At 39.2% G+C, this 15,183-nt stretch overlaps 1 protein-coding gene across 5 annotated transcripts in view; it reads right to left on the bottom strand.

The window, feature by feature from the left end:
• LOC100679291 (nucleoprotein TPR) overlaps positions 1-15,183 on the bottom strand; it is a 344,349-nt gene that overhangs the window by 176,660 nt on the left and 152,506 nt on the right. For 4 of the 5 annotated variants that reach the window (XM_031921530.2, XM_031921528.2, XM_031921527.2 and 1 more), the window contains one exon: positions 2,998-3,522. The exons of the other annotated variant lie outside the window; for it this stretch is intronic. In XM_031921530.2, coding sequence (XP_031777390.1) covers positions 2,998-3,522 — 525 coding nt within the window. The remainder of the gene's footprint in view (positions 1-2,997; positions 3,523-15,183) is intronic. 5 annotated transcript variants of the gene reach the window in all.

A 15,183-nucleotide genomic window follows, 5' to 3' on the forward strand; every position in this document is an offset into this window, starting at 1 on the left:
TCTAAGAATAGTACAAAAAAATTTGGTTTATTTATATAAGTATTTAGAAATTTTTAATGAAAAATTTTGATTTTTTTTCAAAGGTGGTGTGCCTCCTTAAGTCTATGTTATTACACAGTTTATAAGACTTCAAAAAATTTAAATAAAATAAGAATTATACTAATGAATATAAATATGTCAGTTATTGAGAAAAGATATAAATGGCTTGACGGCACACAGGAATATTTTAATAACCCGAAATTATTAAGGCTCAAAAATTTTAAGGTTATAAATTTTAAGATCCAAAACTGTTAACGCGTAAAAATATTTGAGGCCCAAAAATTTTAATGCCCAAAAATGTTAAGGCCCAAAGGCCCATAATTATATCCTAGATGTTAAGTTATTGGGAAAAGATGTGAGAGGCTTCACGGCACACGGGGACTTTAACATAATAGTAGATAGTAGATTTTGGTACCATAGCATAAAATGTCCATTTTGTGGCCAGGTTTCTGTAATAATAGACTAGCAATAATCACCTAGCTCGCTAACGTTCGCTCAGTTGTATTTCAATGGAGATTTATTTCAAAATGCACATTGTAAATAAGTGCATTTAAAATAAATTTCTTAGGATTTGAATTTTAAATTAAGGGCGAGTCCGCACGAGCACGGAGCGCGGCAGCCGGCGAGCAACTCAGCGACGACGCACCTATCCGCGCCGCGCGCCTTTATAAGGCGGATCGCGCGGCGCAACGGGCAGTTCTACTCGAGCTCCACTCCGGGTAGTATCGTGCGCACACGTTACTACAAGGAACAACGAGAGATAGACCTACGCCGACGAAATCGTCTCGTGAGCCCACGTGACGATTTGGTAGACGAACCGAAACCCGAAACTCCGTATTGCCATCGTGAGCACACGTGGGCGACACCCGGTGCCACCGTAAAATTCTAACCTACATTCTGACACATTGCTGTCTCCCTCTGCCACTGTGAGCCCACAGGGTTAAGGGAGTAACAATAGTTCCGGCGGCGATTCGCCCGGTCGTGCGCTCACGTCCTGGTGAAACAAAGGTAAATAAAAACGACTCGCTTTATCTCTGTGTGCACACAGGATAAAGAGAAGAACGAGACGAACGACGAAGATTTGTGAAGCCGTGCGCTCACGACTCCACAAATCCGAGGGATAACCTCAAAACACCGTGACACTATCCCGGCCGTTACTGTGCGCACACAGAGCGGTTGAGATCGTTGTTACACGACACATTCGGATCGGCGCACGACTCCACCGTGCCGAATGAATTCCTAACCTCAAAATCCGCCACCGACCCGTTATACCGCCACCGAACCGATACACCGTCGCCGCGCACACCGAATCATTCTGGTAACGAAACCGCGTATATGTTCTTGTAAATTGTTAACGGCGTTAGTTTAAACAATTCTACTTGTAAAGGCGAAGAATTTTTAACAAGACGCATAATTGATTTCTGTTCCAGCCGGGATTTAACAACTGATTCCAAATGCTATTGTTTAATTAAGAAATATATTTTGTTATTGTTGAGAATATGAATATAAAAACAGACTCTTTTTTGCTCCTTTCCCCTATCCTAATCATGGAACCGACTGACTATCTAGTCTCTTGGGGAAAGTTAAACGGTTACAATTTAATAACTGTACACTCGAGTCAAGGGCCCTGACGTCAGTGACATTTTGTTGTTGCGGGCTGCGTAATTCAGAGTTGCTAAACTCTGAATTATCTACGAGTATATGGCTATCTGTTGTAAGAAACGCGAGAGTTCGAATTTCCCGGGCATCAGCTCGAACAGTTCACGAGTAGAACCGCGCAACGCATGCGCCGCCAGCAGAAAAAATGATAAGGTTAATGTATTATACATTCTAATCAAATGTTCTCGCATTTTACTAATATTAAATTGAACATTGCACGGGCAAATATTAAATACAATAGCGACTGCAAATTCTATAGCAGAAACACCGCAATCATAATAATTAATCTGATACTGTACTTATTAAAAAGAAATGCATAAATTATCTTTTTTTGGAAACAGCCTATAAATAAAAATTGTATGATTATCAAGACATTTTTTGTTAATACTATCGAAAATTCGTATTACATTGTCTTTGTACCACAAACTAATCCAGTGTTTGTTTGTACTTGAACCAGAAAAAAGAATTTGAATATATTCTTTATGTCTATCAATAGGTTAAATATTAGACGATGTCTGAAAATTAACTGCAGATTTCATATAAAAAAATCGAGTAAAATCTTAAAATGTTGTTGAATTCAAGTATATGGTTATAATTTAATTGACTTTTAGAATTAGAATTATTTCCAATCCAATTTCTATCAAAATAAGTACATTTATAGTATCATAAATTGTCGTACAACAGCAAATAATCTATTTTTCATTTTTATTTTCATCAGGTATTTCTGCAATAATTAATTAGTTTAAGTGATTCGCAGCATACATTTTTATCTCTTTTTTAAACAAATGTCACATCGACATTGACGAATTAACGTAGAAAACTGTAAAATATTAATACATAACAAAATCACGTCAAAATTCTAGCCAGTGATGAATAACTATATGCATGGATAACTTTTTGATATTATAAATATTTCACGTTGCTTACTAGATAAGAAATCAAATTTTTCTATTTGTTTACTAAAATTTTAGCGTATTCATTTCTATGATAATCAGTGATTGAATAATCAATTTAACTTGGCGGCAAAAATTTAGAAAAATTCAAATTCAAATAAATTGTTGAAGATCATAAAGATGTTGAATCGAATAATTCTTTAAAAATTAAAACAAATTATATTTATAATAAAACTAAGCATCAATTCAAATTTTTTCAAAATTCTTTATCGCATCTATCAAAGCGAGTCTCGAGATACGGTGTTGTTATTTTCAGCTTAAACAATCTAGGTATGTTTTGATAGTCGAGAAAAAGAGTTAGCATGTTAAGTATACATAGTGAATTTGTTTAATATAATATAAATACCTGTAAGTGTTTGAGAAATATTGTGAGTAGAAACATTTTTTAGCTTCAAATTCAGTTCCTCTATTCTTTTAATACAATCTTGTTCAGATAGTCGAGTAGCTTGAAGTTCATTTTGAATACGTGTAGTTAGAGCTTTCTCTTCGTTCAATTTTTCTCCCGCTTTAAATACTTGCCGCTCTAAAGTACTTGACAGTTCTCGGAAACGATCTTGTTCTTCTTGGAGACGCCTTCTCAATGCAGCACATTCGCGAACAGCATCATCTAACCGTTGCTCAGCACGTAAAAGCCCTTCTGCTTGTGACCGTTCTAAACTTGCTTTAATTGATTCTACATCGGCTTTCAATAAAGCGTGCGTATGTCTTTCCCGCTGCATGACTTCACGTTCCTTCAAAAGGCGTCCTTCTGAATCACGCAAAAGTTGTTTTTCCTGACGCAAATTTTCTAACTGCACTTCTGCTTTTGATAAACGACTTTGGGCTGTCAAAGCTTCATTCTTTAATATCATTAGACTTTGTTCATGCTTACCTACAATTTGAATAAAATATTAATTACTGACTCACTTTGATGCACAAATGTTTTTGATTTGTATAAAGATTAAGAAATAACATCCAACTTCGCGCAAAACTTGACAGAAATCCTGTACCTCGATGGAAAAAAATTCCTTATTTATTTTTTCCGGCTCCGATCCGGGCAGTACCGTGAGCATACGATACTGCAAGGAGAGTCAGAGCTAGACCACCACCGGCGAAACCGTCTCAGGAGCACACGTGACAGTCAGTTCGCAATTCCAAAACCCAATCCTTCGGATTATCGTCGTGAGCACACGAGATAATCAGGAAAACCCGAACGACACCGAGTCTCGTCCTTCAAAACACACGCGGACGATACCCAGAGCCGCCGAAACCCGCATCGTACATCCTGACGTATCACTGCTCCCTCTGCCACTGTGCGCACACAGGGTTGAGGAAGTAATGAAACGCTCACCAACAGATCGCCGAGTCGTGCGCTCACGTCTTGATGAATTTGAGGTTAACCTCTCACTTTCGAAACCACCTTTACGCCGACGTCTCCCGACTCCTTTTGTCACTGTGCGCACACAGAGCAAAAGGAGGAACGAGGCCAGCGACGAGGATCCGCAGAGTCGGGCGCACGCGCCTCTGCGAGTCTAAGGATGACCGTAAAATACCGTAATACCAATCCGACTGCCACTGTGCGCACACAGAATGATCGAAATCATTATTACGCGACACATTCGGATCGACGTAGCCGTGCGCCTTCGAATGCAAACCTAACCTCGAATCCTGTCACCGCTTTGAAATTCCGACACCGTGCCAAATCACCGACGCCGCAGCCGCATAAATATTATCGCACCGTAGCTTTATAGTCACTTCGAAAATATTGCAATCGCACTGATTTCTGTTACAGGTGGGATTTAACATAAATCATTCACATTGTTAATTTTAACATCAAATATATTTGTTATTGTTAAATCATATAAAAAGAGTCTTTACTAAAACTTTCCCCTAACCGAATCCTGGGCCTGACTGACTGCCCGCGGTTCAAGCAACTGCTAGATCAGCTCATACAAGACGCAGTAGGGAGGAAACCGGTACTGATTTTAGGCGACTTTGATGCTTGGTCGTAGTTCACCAAAGATGCACCCACACCTTTAGAAAAGGAGACGCAAGGTCTATTGTCGACCTGACGTTTGTTAGCAGCAGCCTTATTGGCTCAGTTGATTCATGGACAGTAAGTGAGCACTACACGCATAGTAATCACCAGGCCATAATAATGGAGGTGGGAATATCAAAACAGGGACCCAGCGCGAGTAAAACGACTAATAGAGTTAGTTGGAAAACGAAGGATTATGATAAGGAGATGTTCTTGTTAGCACTAGAGGAAATACAACTGTCTGAAACGGCAAACAGCAAGGCGGAGCAGGTGACGGTCAACATCACCCGAGCATGTGATGCTGCTATGCCTCGAAGAGTGGCATACAGTAGACGACCACCAGTATACTGGTGGGACAAGGAGATTGCAAGTGCACGTAGCGAGTGCCACTGAACCAGAAGACGAGAACAACGGGCGAGAAAGAAATACTATAAAACTGGTAGAGGCTAGCAAATACTAGATGCCCGCAGACAAGAAATGAAGGACGCTAAAAGGAGTCTTAGGAAGAGAATCCGCAAAACCAAACGACGGTGTCTTAAGAAATTACAGGATGAGGTCGAACAGGACCCTTAGGGTCGACTGTATAAAATAGTAATAAAGAAGATTAAAGGAAGCTACGTGCCACCACCAAAATACCCGGAACTATTACACCGGATAGTGATCAAACTGTTCCCCAGGCAACTGGGAGAGCCAAGTGTCATATAAAGAGGTGCGAATGAAGAGGCTATTCCGCCGATCACAATTGAGGAGTCGTTAGCCGTCTGCAGAAGGGTAGGAAATAACAAGGTCCTAGGACCGAATGGTATTCCAAATATTGCATTGAAACATGCCATTCACGCACATCCAGTGGTCTTCGTAGTGTACAATGATGTCTAGAAGAGGAAACATTCCCCACAAACTGAAAAACCCAGCGACTCGTACTTCTACCAAAAGGAAAGAAGCCACCCCAGGAGTCTTCATCATACAGACCACTCTGCATGCTGGATACCCCAGGCAAGATCCTGGAACGCACTATCTGCGTCAGAATGGATCATTTTAAAGAAGGAAAAGCTAATCGTTCTAAGATACACTATATAATAATATTTATTATATTTTATATCATTAATGTAATTTGTATTTTTGGAGATGCTGTGTTCACAAGATGCAGGTTAAACCTATATATTATGCATTTAGTGCAGAAAAAATGGTTCAAATAAAAAAAAAATGCTATTTACACAGATTTTTTTTTTGAACTTATTTTATTGCTTTTAAGATAAAAATAAATGGCAAAAAGAAGCCCCAAGGATTATTTTTTAGAGGATATCGTTATTAACGATGGAAATTAAACAGGATTTCTTCAAAATCGTTTTGAAAAAATAATTGTCACGGTAAAAAGTGTTATTTTTAAAACATCTATAACTTTTATACTAAATGTTTTTATTTTAAATGTACGTCCGCAAAATTTTATTATAAATAACTGAAACTGATTTATTGTACTGTAAAAAACGATTTTTGGCTGTTAACTCGAATCAGAATCATTTTTAGTAATGATGTTAGTCATAGTCCTAGTTGGTGGAGGTGAACTACGGCGGCTCCTGCACGGGCACGTGCCGGTCGAGCACTCAGGCGAAGCCCATTGTGCTGTTCCTCCTGTACCTTAAGAAGTTACTTTATAAACCCTTGTTTATAGCTTCGGCAACTCGGCAAATTGATGCCAAAGCTGGGCATTCACACAGCAGGTGGAAGGTGGTCTCCTCTTCGTACTCGCACCACTTGCACCTCCTAGAGTTGCTCAGTCCTAAGTTCCACTGCTGTTGCTGCCCATCTTATTGCATACCTCTTATGAGGAGATACTGATACTATCTAGCGCCATGAGAGCTGCCCTGCTGTTCGATTAGAAGCATACAGTTCTTTGTGCCTCTCTCCAATAGCCTTTTGGCTGCCTCTGTGATGGCCCTGATTTCTGCCTGGAAAACTGTAGCATGCTGGTCAAGCGAGCACACAATCTCTTGTGTATCCACCTTTTCACAGGCTCCAGCTCCTACGCCATTCTCATTCTTAGAGCCGTCGGTAAACCACACTACACTGCTTTTAACGAGTTCTTGTGATCCCGCCTTCCATTCTTCCCTTTCCGGGATCACAATCGACAATGATTTAGAGAAATAAATTCTTTCCGCCATTCTGTCGCAACCTCTTTCTTCTATTAGTGGTATTACATGTTCCAGAAGTGCCGCATCCTTGAACTCTGCACAGTTCGTTGATTCCGCTATTCTGCAGAACGCCCTGCACGCATTTGCCCTAATCACCTTGCCTAGTGAGGGGAGTTCCAACAGTTTTTCCATAGCGACCGTAGGTGTCGTTCGCATGGAACCCGTGATTCTTTCCATAACTAATCCTTGCACCCTGTCCAGTTCCATGGTGTGAGTTTTTAACTGGAGCTTAACCATGGAGTTAAAGCCCTTCCATTGGTTTGGTCATTTACCTGTTCGTAAACAGCATGACACTGACTTTGTTGGGGTTAACCCCGAGTTTTACTTTATTACACCATTTCTCCACCAGGCTCAGTGCGAACTGCATTAGACCTGCTAGCAGGTCCTCGTCGTCCCCCCTAATCAGAATGACGATGTCATCTGCATATGCCTGTGCGTTTATACCAGCCTCGTTCAGGATGCAGAGCAAGCTGGCCACCACCTGGCACCATAGTGTAGGTGACAGCACCCCTCCTTGTGGGCATTCATTCCTCACCACTCCTTTGCAAGAGTACGCTTCCCAGGCAGCCACTATCGTTCTGGTCCTCAGCATAACGCTGATCCACCTGGCGACAGTTGCTAATATTGCGTGCTCCTCCATGCCTGCTGAAATCGCCTCGCCGGTTGTGTAATTGAAAGCCCTCTCGATGTCTAGGAAAGCCACCAATACCAAACCCCTGTTTTTCATGCCCTTTTGAAGAGCTAATCGCGTCCACCAACGCTGTGTCCACTGACTTTCCTGTCTGGTAAACATGTTGCTTGTTGTGCTGCGGCGCTTCTACTAATGATTACTTCTTGATATATCTGTCAACCAGCCTTTCCAGGGTTTTGAGTAAAAACGAGGTCATGCTGATTGACCTGAAGGCCTTTGCAACCGCGTGATGTGTATACCTGGATTGAGCAGGAAAGCCACCCTTGCCTGCCTCCATTTTTCCGGCACATATCCTAGTGCTAGACAGGCTCGGTACAATTTCTCTAAGGCTGGGACTAATACGTCCATGCCTTGCTGCAGCAGGGCCGGGAAAATACCGTCCAAACCTGCCGTCTTGTAAGGCTCGAACGTCCCTATAGCCTACCTTATCCTTACCTTGTCTGTTACCCGTTTCGCCAGTCTTCAGTCTTCTCCGCGGGCATCAGCTGAACGGCCTCTAACCTAGCCCCTGAAGTCTTGAAAGTGGGTTTCCATCAAGCCCTTTAGGTCCTCCTGTCCATTCATTGCCCAGCCCCCTGTTACTAATCTGATTGAGTCTGTCAGTGGCTTCTTCGGGTGCTGCAGAACACTGCACAGCCTGGCCGTGTCTGATAATGTGCTTAGGCTTTTGCTCCGCTCTATACGCCCGTTTGTCCTTGTCACACTTCGCGCTTGGACCGGTTGTATAGCCGCCTTACTTTCTTCCTGCGTTTCTTCAGTAACTTATTCCACCAGGGAGCGCCCTTCGATGGCCTCTTTAGTCTAAATTCACAATTGTTCTTGTAAGAACTTATTATTATGTCCTTTAGGATCCTACTGCAGTGATCAATGTCCTCCGCCGTCCCGTATGTGACAGGAAGCAACTGATCTTAGCCTTAAGTTCTTCTCTGTATCCTACCTAGTTTGTTTTCCTAGGGTTCCTTATAAGATCCTGATCGAGCGTACTTTTTCCGCCAAGTCTGAACACGATGTGTTGGTGGTCCGACATGGAGACTTTTTCCGACACTTTCCAGTCCATAACCTCAGACCACACGTTCCTGGAGGCCAGGGTGATATCTATGACCTCCTCCCTTACGGCGTTTCGTAACGTGGGTCTACCGCTCGTATTAAGAAAGCCCATGTTCATTGCTTTCTCCTCCAAAATTGCAGTCTGGGCTGACCCAACATGTGTGATGTGCGTTTGCGTCACAACCCATTATAAGCTTTGAGCCTTCGGCTTCGCATTCTCTAATTAATTCGACTATTTCCTTTGGTGGGCACGCTTTCTCATAAGGAAAGTATGCTGCGGCAATCATAATGACTTCCAGATCTTGTTCGAGAGCACCGCTACCCGCATCTACTTCTGTGCTTACCGTATTAAGGCCAGGATCGACTTTTATGACCTCTACTCCCGTCTGTCCTGGCTCTTTCTTTGTCTTTTAACATGTGCGTTCATGTGTTGTGTTTCCCAACCGGCACTACCGCCTTCGCCTGGTTGGGGGATTGCTCCTAGCCTCTAGTCGGTCTGCCAGGCAGTTTTCGCTCTCCTTTCTCTGAGACGAGAACAGTTGAGTGAGTCCCGCCCCCAGGCCCATTAAGAGTCTGAAGCAAGGGAGAGCCCTTTTTAGGGGGATTCCGCACTCGAGTGAGAGCCCTTTTTACGGGGATCGACATACATTTGAGAGCCCGTTTAACAAAGAATCAGACACAGCGAAAAACATTCACTCTCTTTGACTGGGTCCGGGTCCGAGATCCGCCGCACAATCGACCAGAGGAACCCCCTCACCAGCCCATCGGGCACACGACAAGGTGGCAATCCTTCGAGGGGCTAGTAATGATGTTAGTAGGGAAAAGTTTTATTTTTTAAGGACCTGCAACTTTTGTTGTTAAAATGCAAATTCTACACGCGGGCAGGTAAAGGAATCGTGAATAAGTAATCACAATTTAAGAAAAAACAAGGATGTGGCTTTATTGTATAAGACGAAGAATAAGGTAGCATGAACATAATAGCGTAAGCGTCTTATCGGCTCGAGAGCTCGACAAGGAGTGAGGCGGAGAGCAAGCGGCGTCGCCGAACTCCGCAGGTTGTCACGTGGTGGGACGAGTTTAAGGAGACTCTAGCGTCGGCAGTTGGCGCTATATTTTCAACAACTTTTCCATTTAATATTTTCTTATAGAATTCTTCAAATTCGAGTTACCTAAAAGCCGTTTTTAGTGATATTTGGACGTGACAATATTCGCTATATATACACGAGATCGAGCTTATTCTATTACCATTGTAGGATAAAGGAAACTTACAAAAAAATTTAAGGCCCATTCAGCAATGATCTTGCTAAGATAATCGCGTTACACTAAATCTACATAATATTAAAATTCTTTAATTTGGAAAACTATCTTCTGTAAACATCCCTATCTTATGTAGATATATTTCGTGAAAATAAATTTTTGTTAAATTATTGTAATCTTTGTATATCAACACATAGATTCATCACAGAAATTAAATTTTTAAATGATTAGTTTTTGTAAACAATAACAGTAAACATTAGCTAAGTAGCGTACGTACGTACGTACAAATATAAATATCTTTTAATTGATGTAAAAAAGTATAATTTTTTTATACACTAATCGTACAGGATTATATGTATAAAAATGCCAAATAAAAATTATCAGATGTGGTCAAGATTACATGATGCTGGAGATAATTATGATGAGATCAGAAATATTAACTTATTTACTGAAATATATTGTGATACACACGTATATCACAACATATTTCAGTAAATAAGTTGATATTTCTGGTCTTTATAAGATATACATATACACCTAGTGCACTCATTCGTAGACGATATCTCGTCATCCTAAGAGTCGTCCTGACATCTGGACATCGCTACGAGATATGACAGATATTTAACGATAATTTTGATCGAGATCTGGTGCTCTCATCTGTAGACGATGTCCCGTCGTCCTGGGAGTCATCCTGGCACTTGGACATCGTCTGCGAGATATGAAAGATATTTGGCAGTAATTTTAATCGATATCTGGTGCTCTCATCCATAGACGATGTTCCTTCGTCCTGGGAGTCGTCCTGGCATCTGGACATCGTCTACGAGATATGACAGATATTTGACGATAATTTTAATCGAGACCTGGTGCTTTCATCTATAGACGATGTCCCGTCGCCCTGGAAGTCGCCCTGGCACCTAGACATGATCTACAAGATGTGACAGATATTTGACGATGATTTCAATCGATATCTGGTGCTTTTATCCGTAGTTGATGTCCCGTCTTCCTGGAAGTCGCCCTGGCACCTGGGCATTGTCTACGAAATATCTGATGAAGTTGACATCCCGTCATCGTGAGGGTCTTTTGGAACCCAAAGTATATATTTTATTTCAAACTATAATAATTCGTGATAAACTTTGGATTGTAGTATAAATAAAACTTGCTCTCTGCTTATTACAAAATTGAGCCTGTCGTAATTATTAGATATAGATGTTCTAATAAGAACACCCTTATATCAATTTTTCTATTATACTATTTAATTGATTCATTATTATATGTGCTATATTTTAAATGAACAATTAACGTAAAAACGGTAGTTTTGCTGGGGAATTATCTGTTTTCTTGGGCACTATCATTACATATTTAAATCAAATAAATATAATAATAGATTCTTCGACCTGTGTAAACATTTTTTACTATGAATATCATAATTTATAGTTGGAAATAATATAAAAAAATCGCTGCCAATTCTTTGGCACGTAGCTTTCTCTAACAAAATTTATAGTTCCAAAAGATAAAATATTTTTCAAATATACAGTACTTCTATTAATGATTTTTAAAATACTTTCAATCTTAATTATTTTACCAAAGGAGCACCCATCAAAATATCAAATCGTATAATTTTCATCAAAAAATTCAACCCGTAATATTTTAAATAATATAAGCTTTTGTCATAACCTTAAAATCATGAATTTGTCATAACCATAAAATCATGAATTTTCTCAAAACATTCTGAACTTTAGTTAGCGGGTTAGAAGGTTTAACAAAGATAGTAATTTTTAGTTACACAGGGTATACAGGGTGAGAGACAAAGAATTTGAATCCTAATATCTTTTAAACTAAATGGTTTTATAAGCTGTAAAAAGAACCTAGCCAAGGTGATCAAAAGATCGATGTTTTCCAAAAATTTCAACTTAATTAAAGTCTTTTTCTTAACACGTGCATGAAAAATACCCGTTTCCATGCATCTAAAGTGAATGGCAAGCTTTTCATTTCGAGCGTGCAGGAAGGAATGACCATTCCCTCCCTTTGCAGCGAGAGAGAATCATTCCCTCTCGCTACTCAAAAACACTCAAAATGAATCAAATTTTGAAAAAATTTTGGAAAATTTTGAAAAAATTAGGAAATTTTTGAATTACGACTTAAAACGCGCAACTTACCATTCACTCTATTTGCATGAAAACGGGTCTTTACCGGCACTTATAAAAAAAAAAGTACAGTGTGTAACAAGGGGGGGGGGGGAGGGCAAATTCTACCTCGAGTGAGATCTGAGTACTCGACTCCAACTCGTGCTCAAATCTCACCCTCGTTAGAAATAGCCCCCCTCCACCCTAGTTGCCCAATATACTATTTACTCCCGTAATCGTACGATATACAGGGTGTCCCATTTTAACTTACACAGCTGAATAACTCAAAAAATTGCAAGTCATTTAAAAAATGTTTCAAATAAAAATTGGTGTACAAACAGAAACCGATTACTTAAGCTTAAAAACAAAACTTTTTACATTTAGACTGCACAGATCGATAGAGAGCGTCGACACGAATCTGCAACAGATTTTACTTTTTCCATGTGTATCGTGGTTTTCCAGATATCAGCGAAGGACGAAAGCTAACCTTAAAATTAATAATCAACTACACCATTCTGTAGGGAAGGCCAAAATGAAGGTCATAGATGGTTACAATCAGTCAATTAGCATCCTTATCACATTACTCTAGTACAGGAATTAAGCGAAGCAAATTACGTACTCAGAGTACAATTTTGTAGATGGGCTCTTGAGATGTTAAATCTGAACCCAAATTTCTTTTGGGAGGTTTGTTTTAGCGATGAAGCTACATTCATCAGCAATGGTAGTCTCAATAGGCATAATTGCCATTATTGGTCACCAGAAAATCCACATTGGTATCGTGAGGTGCTAAATCAACATCGTTGGAGCGTCTACGTATGGGTTGGCATTTGTAACGGTCAAGTGATTGGACCACATTTTTTTGAAAGTACCATTAATGGTGCAATGTACTTAGAATTTCTTGAAAATGATTTGCCAAGATACCTAGAGAATGTTCCACTTGGAGTCCGACTACGTTTGTGGTATCAACAAGATGGTGCCCCCGCTCATTATGCTCGTGACGAACAAACATTTTTGAATCAACGATTCCCAAATCCATGGATAGGACGGGCTGGGCCATTCTTGTGGCCTCCTAGATCACCGGATCTGAACCCACTAGATTTATTTTTGTGGGGATACGTAAAAGATGCTGTGTGTGGCCAAGCTCCAACAACAAGATTAAATATGATGGATAGAATAAGAAGAGCCTGTGAAGCAATAACACGTGAAACACTTTCGTCGTCGGTTGCTGTTGTGCTTGGAAAATAATGGTGCTCACTTTGAGCATTTAATTCGCACAGAGAGAGCTGAAAACAATGATTAGAATATTATTGATTTTTTTTAATTGGCCAGACTGAACAATTATCTTGTATTGTGTAATTCTCTTGCCTTCATTGGCTGGACTGCTGCACAATCTTGCGTTAACTGGCTGGATCACGGAACGATCTAACCTTCATTAGTTGGATCTTTTCAGAGCTACAGGAACAGAAATCGGCCCTTTTCAGAGCCAATGAAATGGAGTCGGAATACCCCCCACGTTCTCGTCGTCGGCTCCGGGGGTGCTTATACGCGGCATGAAAAATGCACGAGTAAGCATCGCGGAGAGGAGGTCTAGTTATTGATAAATCTTTGACTCTGTACTGACTTGTCCCTTGAGTGGCCGGGTCATGCAAAGCGTCATTTCATGCATTAGTTACATATGATTGTCGAATCACCGATCTATGGCATTCTTTCACTTAAACAGCAATATCATGATTAACCAGCTTATCTGCACCAAGCGGGAATTCGACCTTGAAATGACCTTCAGGGATCACTTTGACCCCTAACATGAATACCTATCCGAACGTAGAATTTTGTGCTCTTTCGGAATCCGAGGTCAAAAATAGCGGTTTTCATTTGAAAAACTAAATTTGACCTTAATATAACCTTGAGAATGTAGGTCAAGGTCATGGCTAAGGTCATGGCTGGATCAGTCCTTCGATACCCACTAACTTTTATTTGAAACATTTTTTAAATGACTTGCAATTTTTTGAGTTATTCAGCTGTGTAAGTTAAAATGGGACACCCTGTAAAAAACCCATTTTTTTTGTTTGTGATTTTTAGCTCAGAAAGTAGTCATCGAAATGGTTTAAAATTTTAACAGCAAATAGATATTACTGTTTTTTATTGATATTTTTTCAAAACGTTTGACAATTTAGTTTTGGAAATATTAATATTTTTTTTTAAATCACCTTTTCATCATAAAAATGGAACGGAACGGTCCATCTGAAAAATCTTGCGGGAAAAAGTAGGCAATTTTATGACATTTTAGATATACTGTTGTTTAATATATTGTAAAAATTATTTTATCGAAAATAAGCAAAAATATTTTTTTTAAAATCAAATAATGGTTATAATATGGCCATAAAATGGTCAGAATCATACAAAAAAATTCCCAAATTCATAATCAGAAAACATACATGCATGTCAAATTTTATTACGATCAATCGTATGATTCCAGAATCATAACGGTATGCGTACATACACACACATATCCATTCACACAGACATTTTCTAATAACGCTTGATTCGAACTCTAAACACCTCTAAATACGTTTCTACGAAGTTTTAGCGAAACTTTAAATTTTACTATTACAAAGCTTCTTCTAGGACGAAGCAAAATAGTTAAAATATCACACTTTAATAATAATGATAAAATTTGAGATCATAATAACAGCCAGTATCATAACTATCACATGTAATACATTTTTTGATATCTTTAACAAGCGGTTATTATTATTGTTATATATAAAAATGACAGTAGCAATAATTCAACAACAAAAAAATGAACTCGTTATTATGGTATATATTTAGGAACAATAATGACGATAACTGAGACGAACAATTTGTATATTGGTATTATATATTTAGACTTTATATTAGCGATAAGTCAGCCAATCAATTTGTATATAAGTATTATTTATTTAGACTTTATAATGGTGATAACTCAGACAAACAAATACCAGTATACATACAATTTATTTAATTCATTTTATTTTTGAAAAATTAAGTTTTTGTAAAAAATTGTCCAAATATACTATGTTTTTTGTATATATTTTAGTATCAATATCTAATTTTGTTCGTTTTTTATCGTCATTGTGTTCATAAATATACTTTTTACTGAGAAATAATTTAAACTTATTTCTCGATGTCGCTCTTGATAAAGTAACATATAATTGACCACGACTGAATA

The sequence above is a fragment of the Nasonia vitripennis genome (genome assembly GCF_009193385.2).
Source record: "Nasonia vitripennis strain AsymCx chromosome 1 unlocalized genomic scaffold, Nvit_psr_1.1 chr1_random0012, whole genome shotgun sequence".
Classification (NCBI taxonomy): Eukaryota; Metazoa; Arthropoda; class Insecta; order Hymenoptera; family Pteromalidae; genus Nasonia; species Nasonia vitripennis.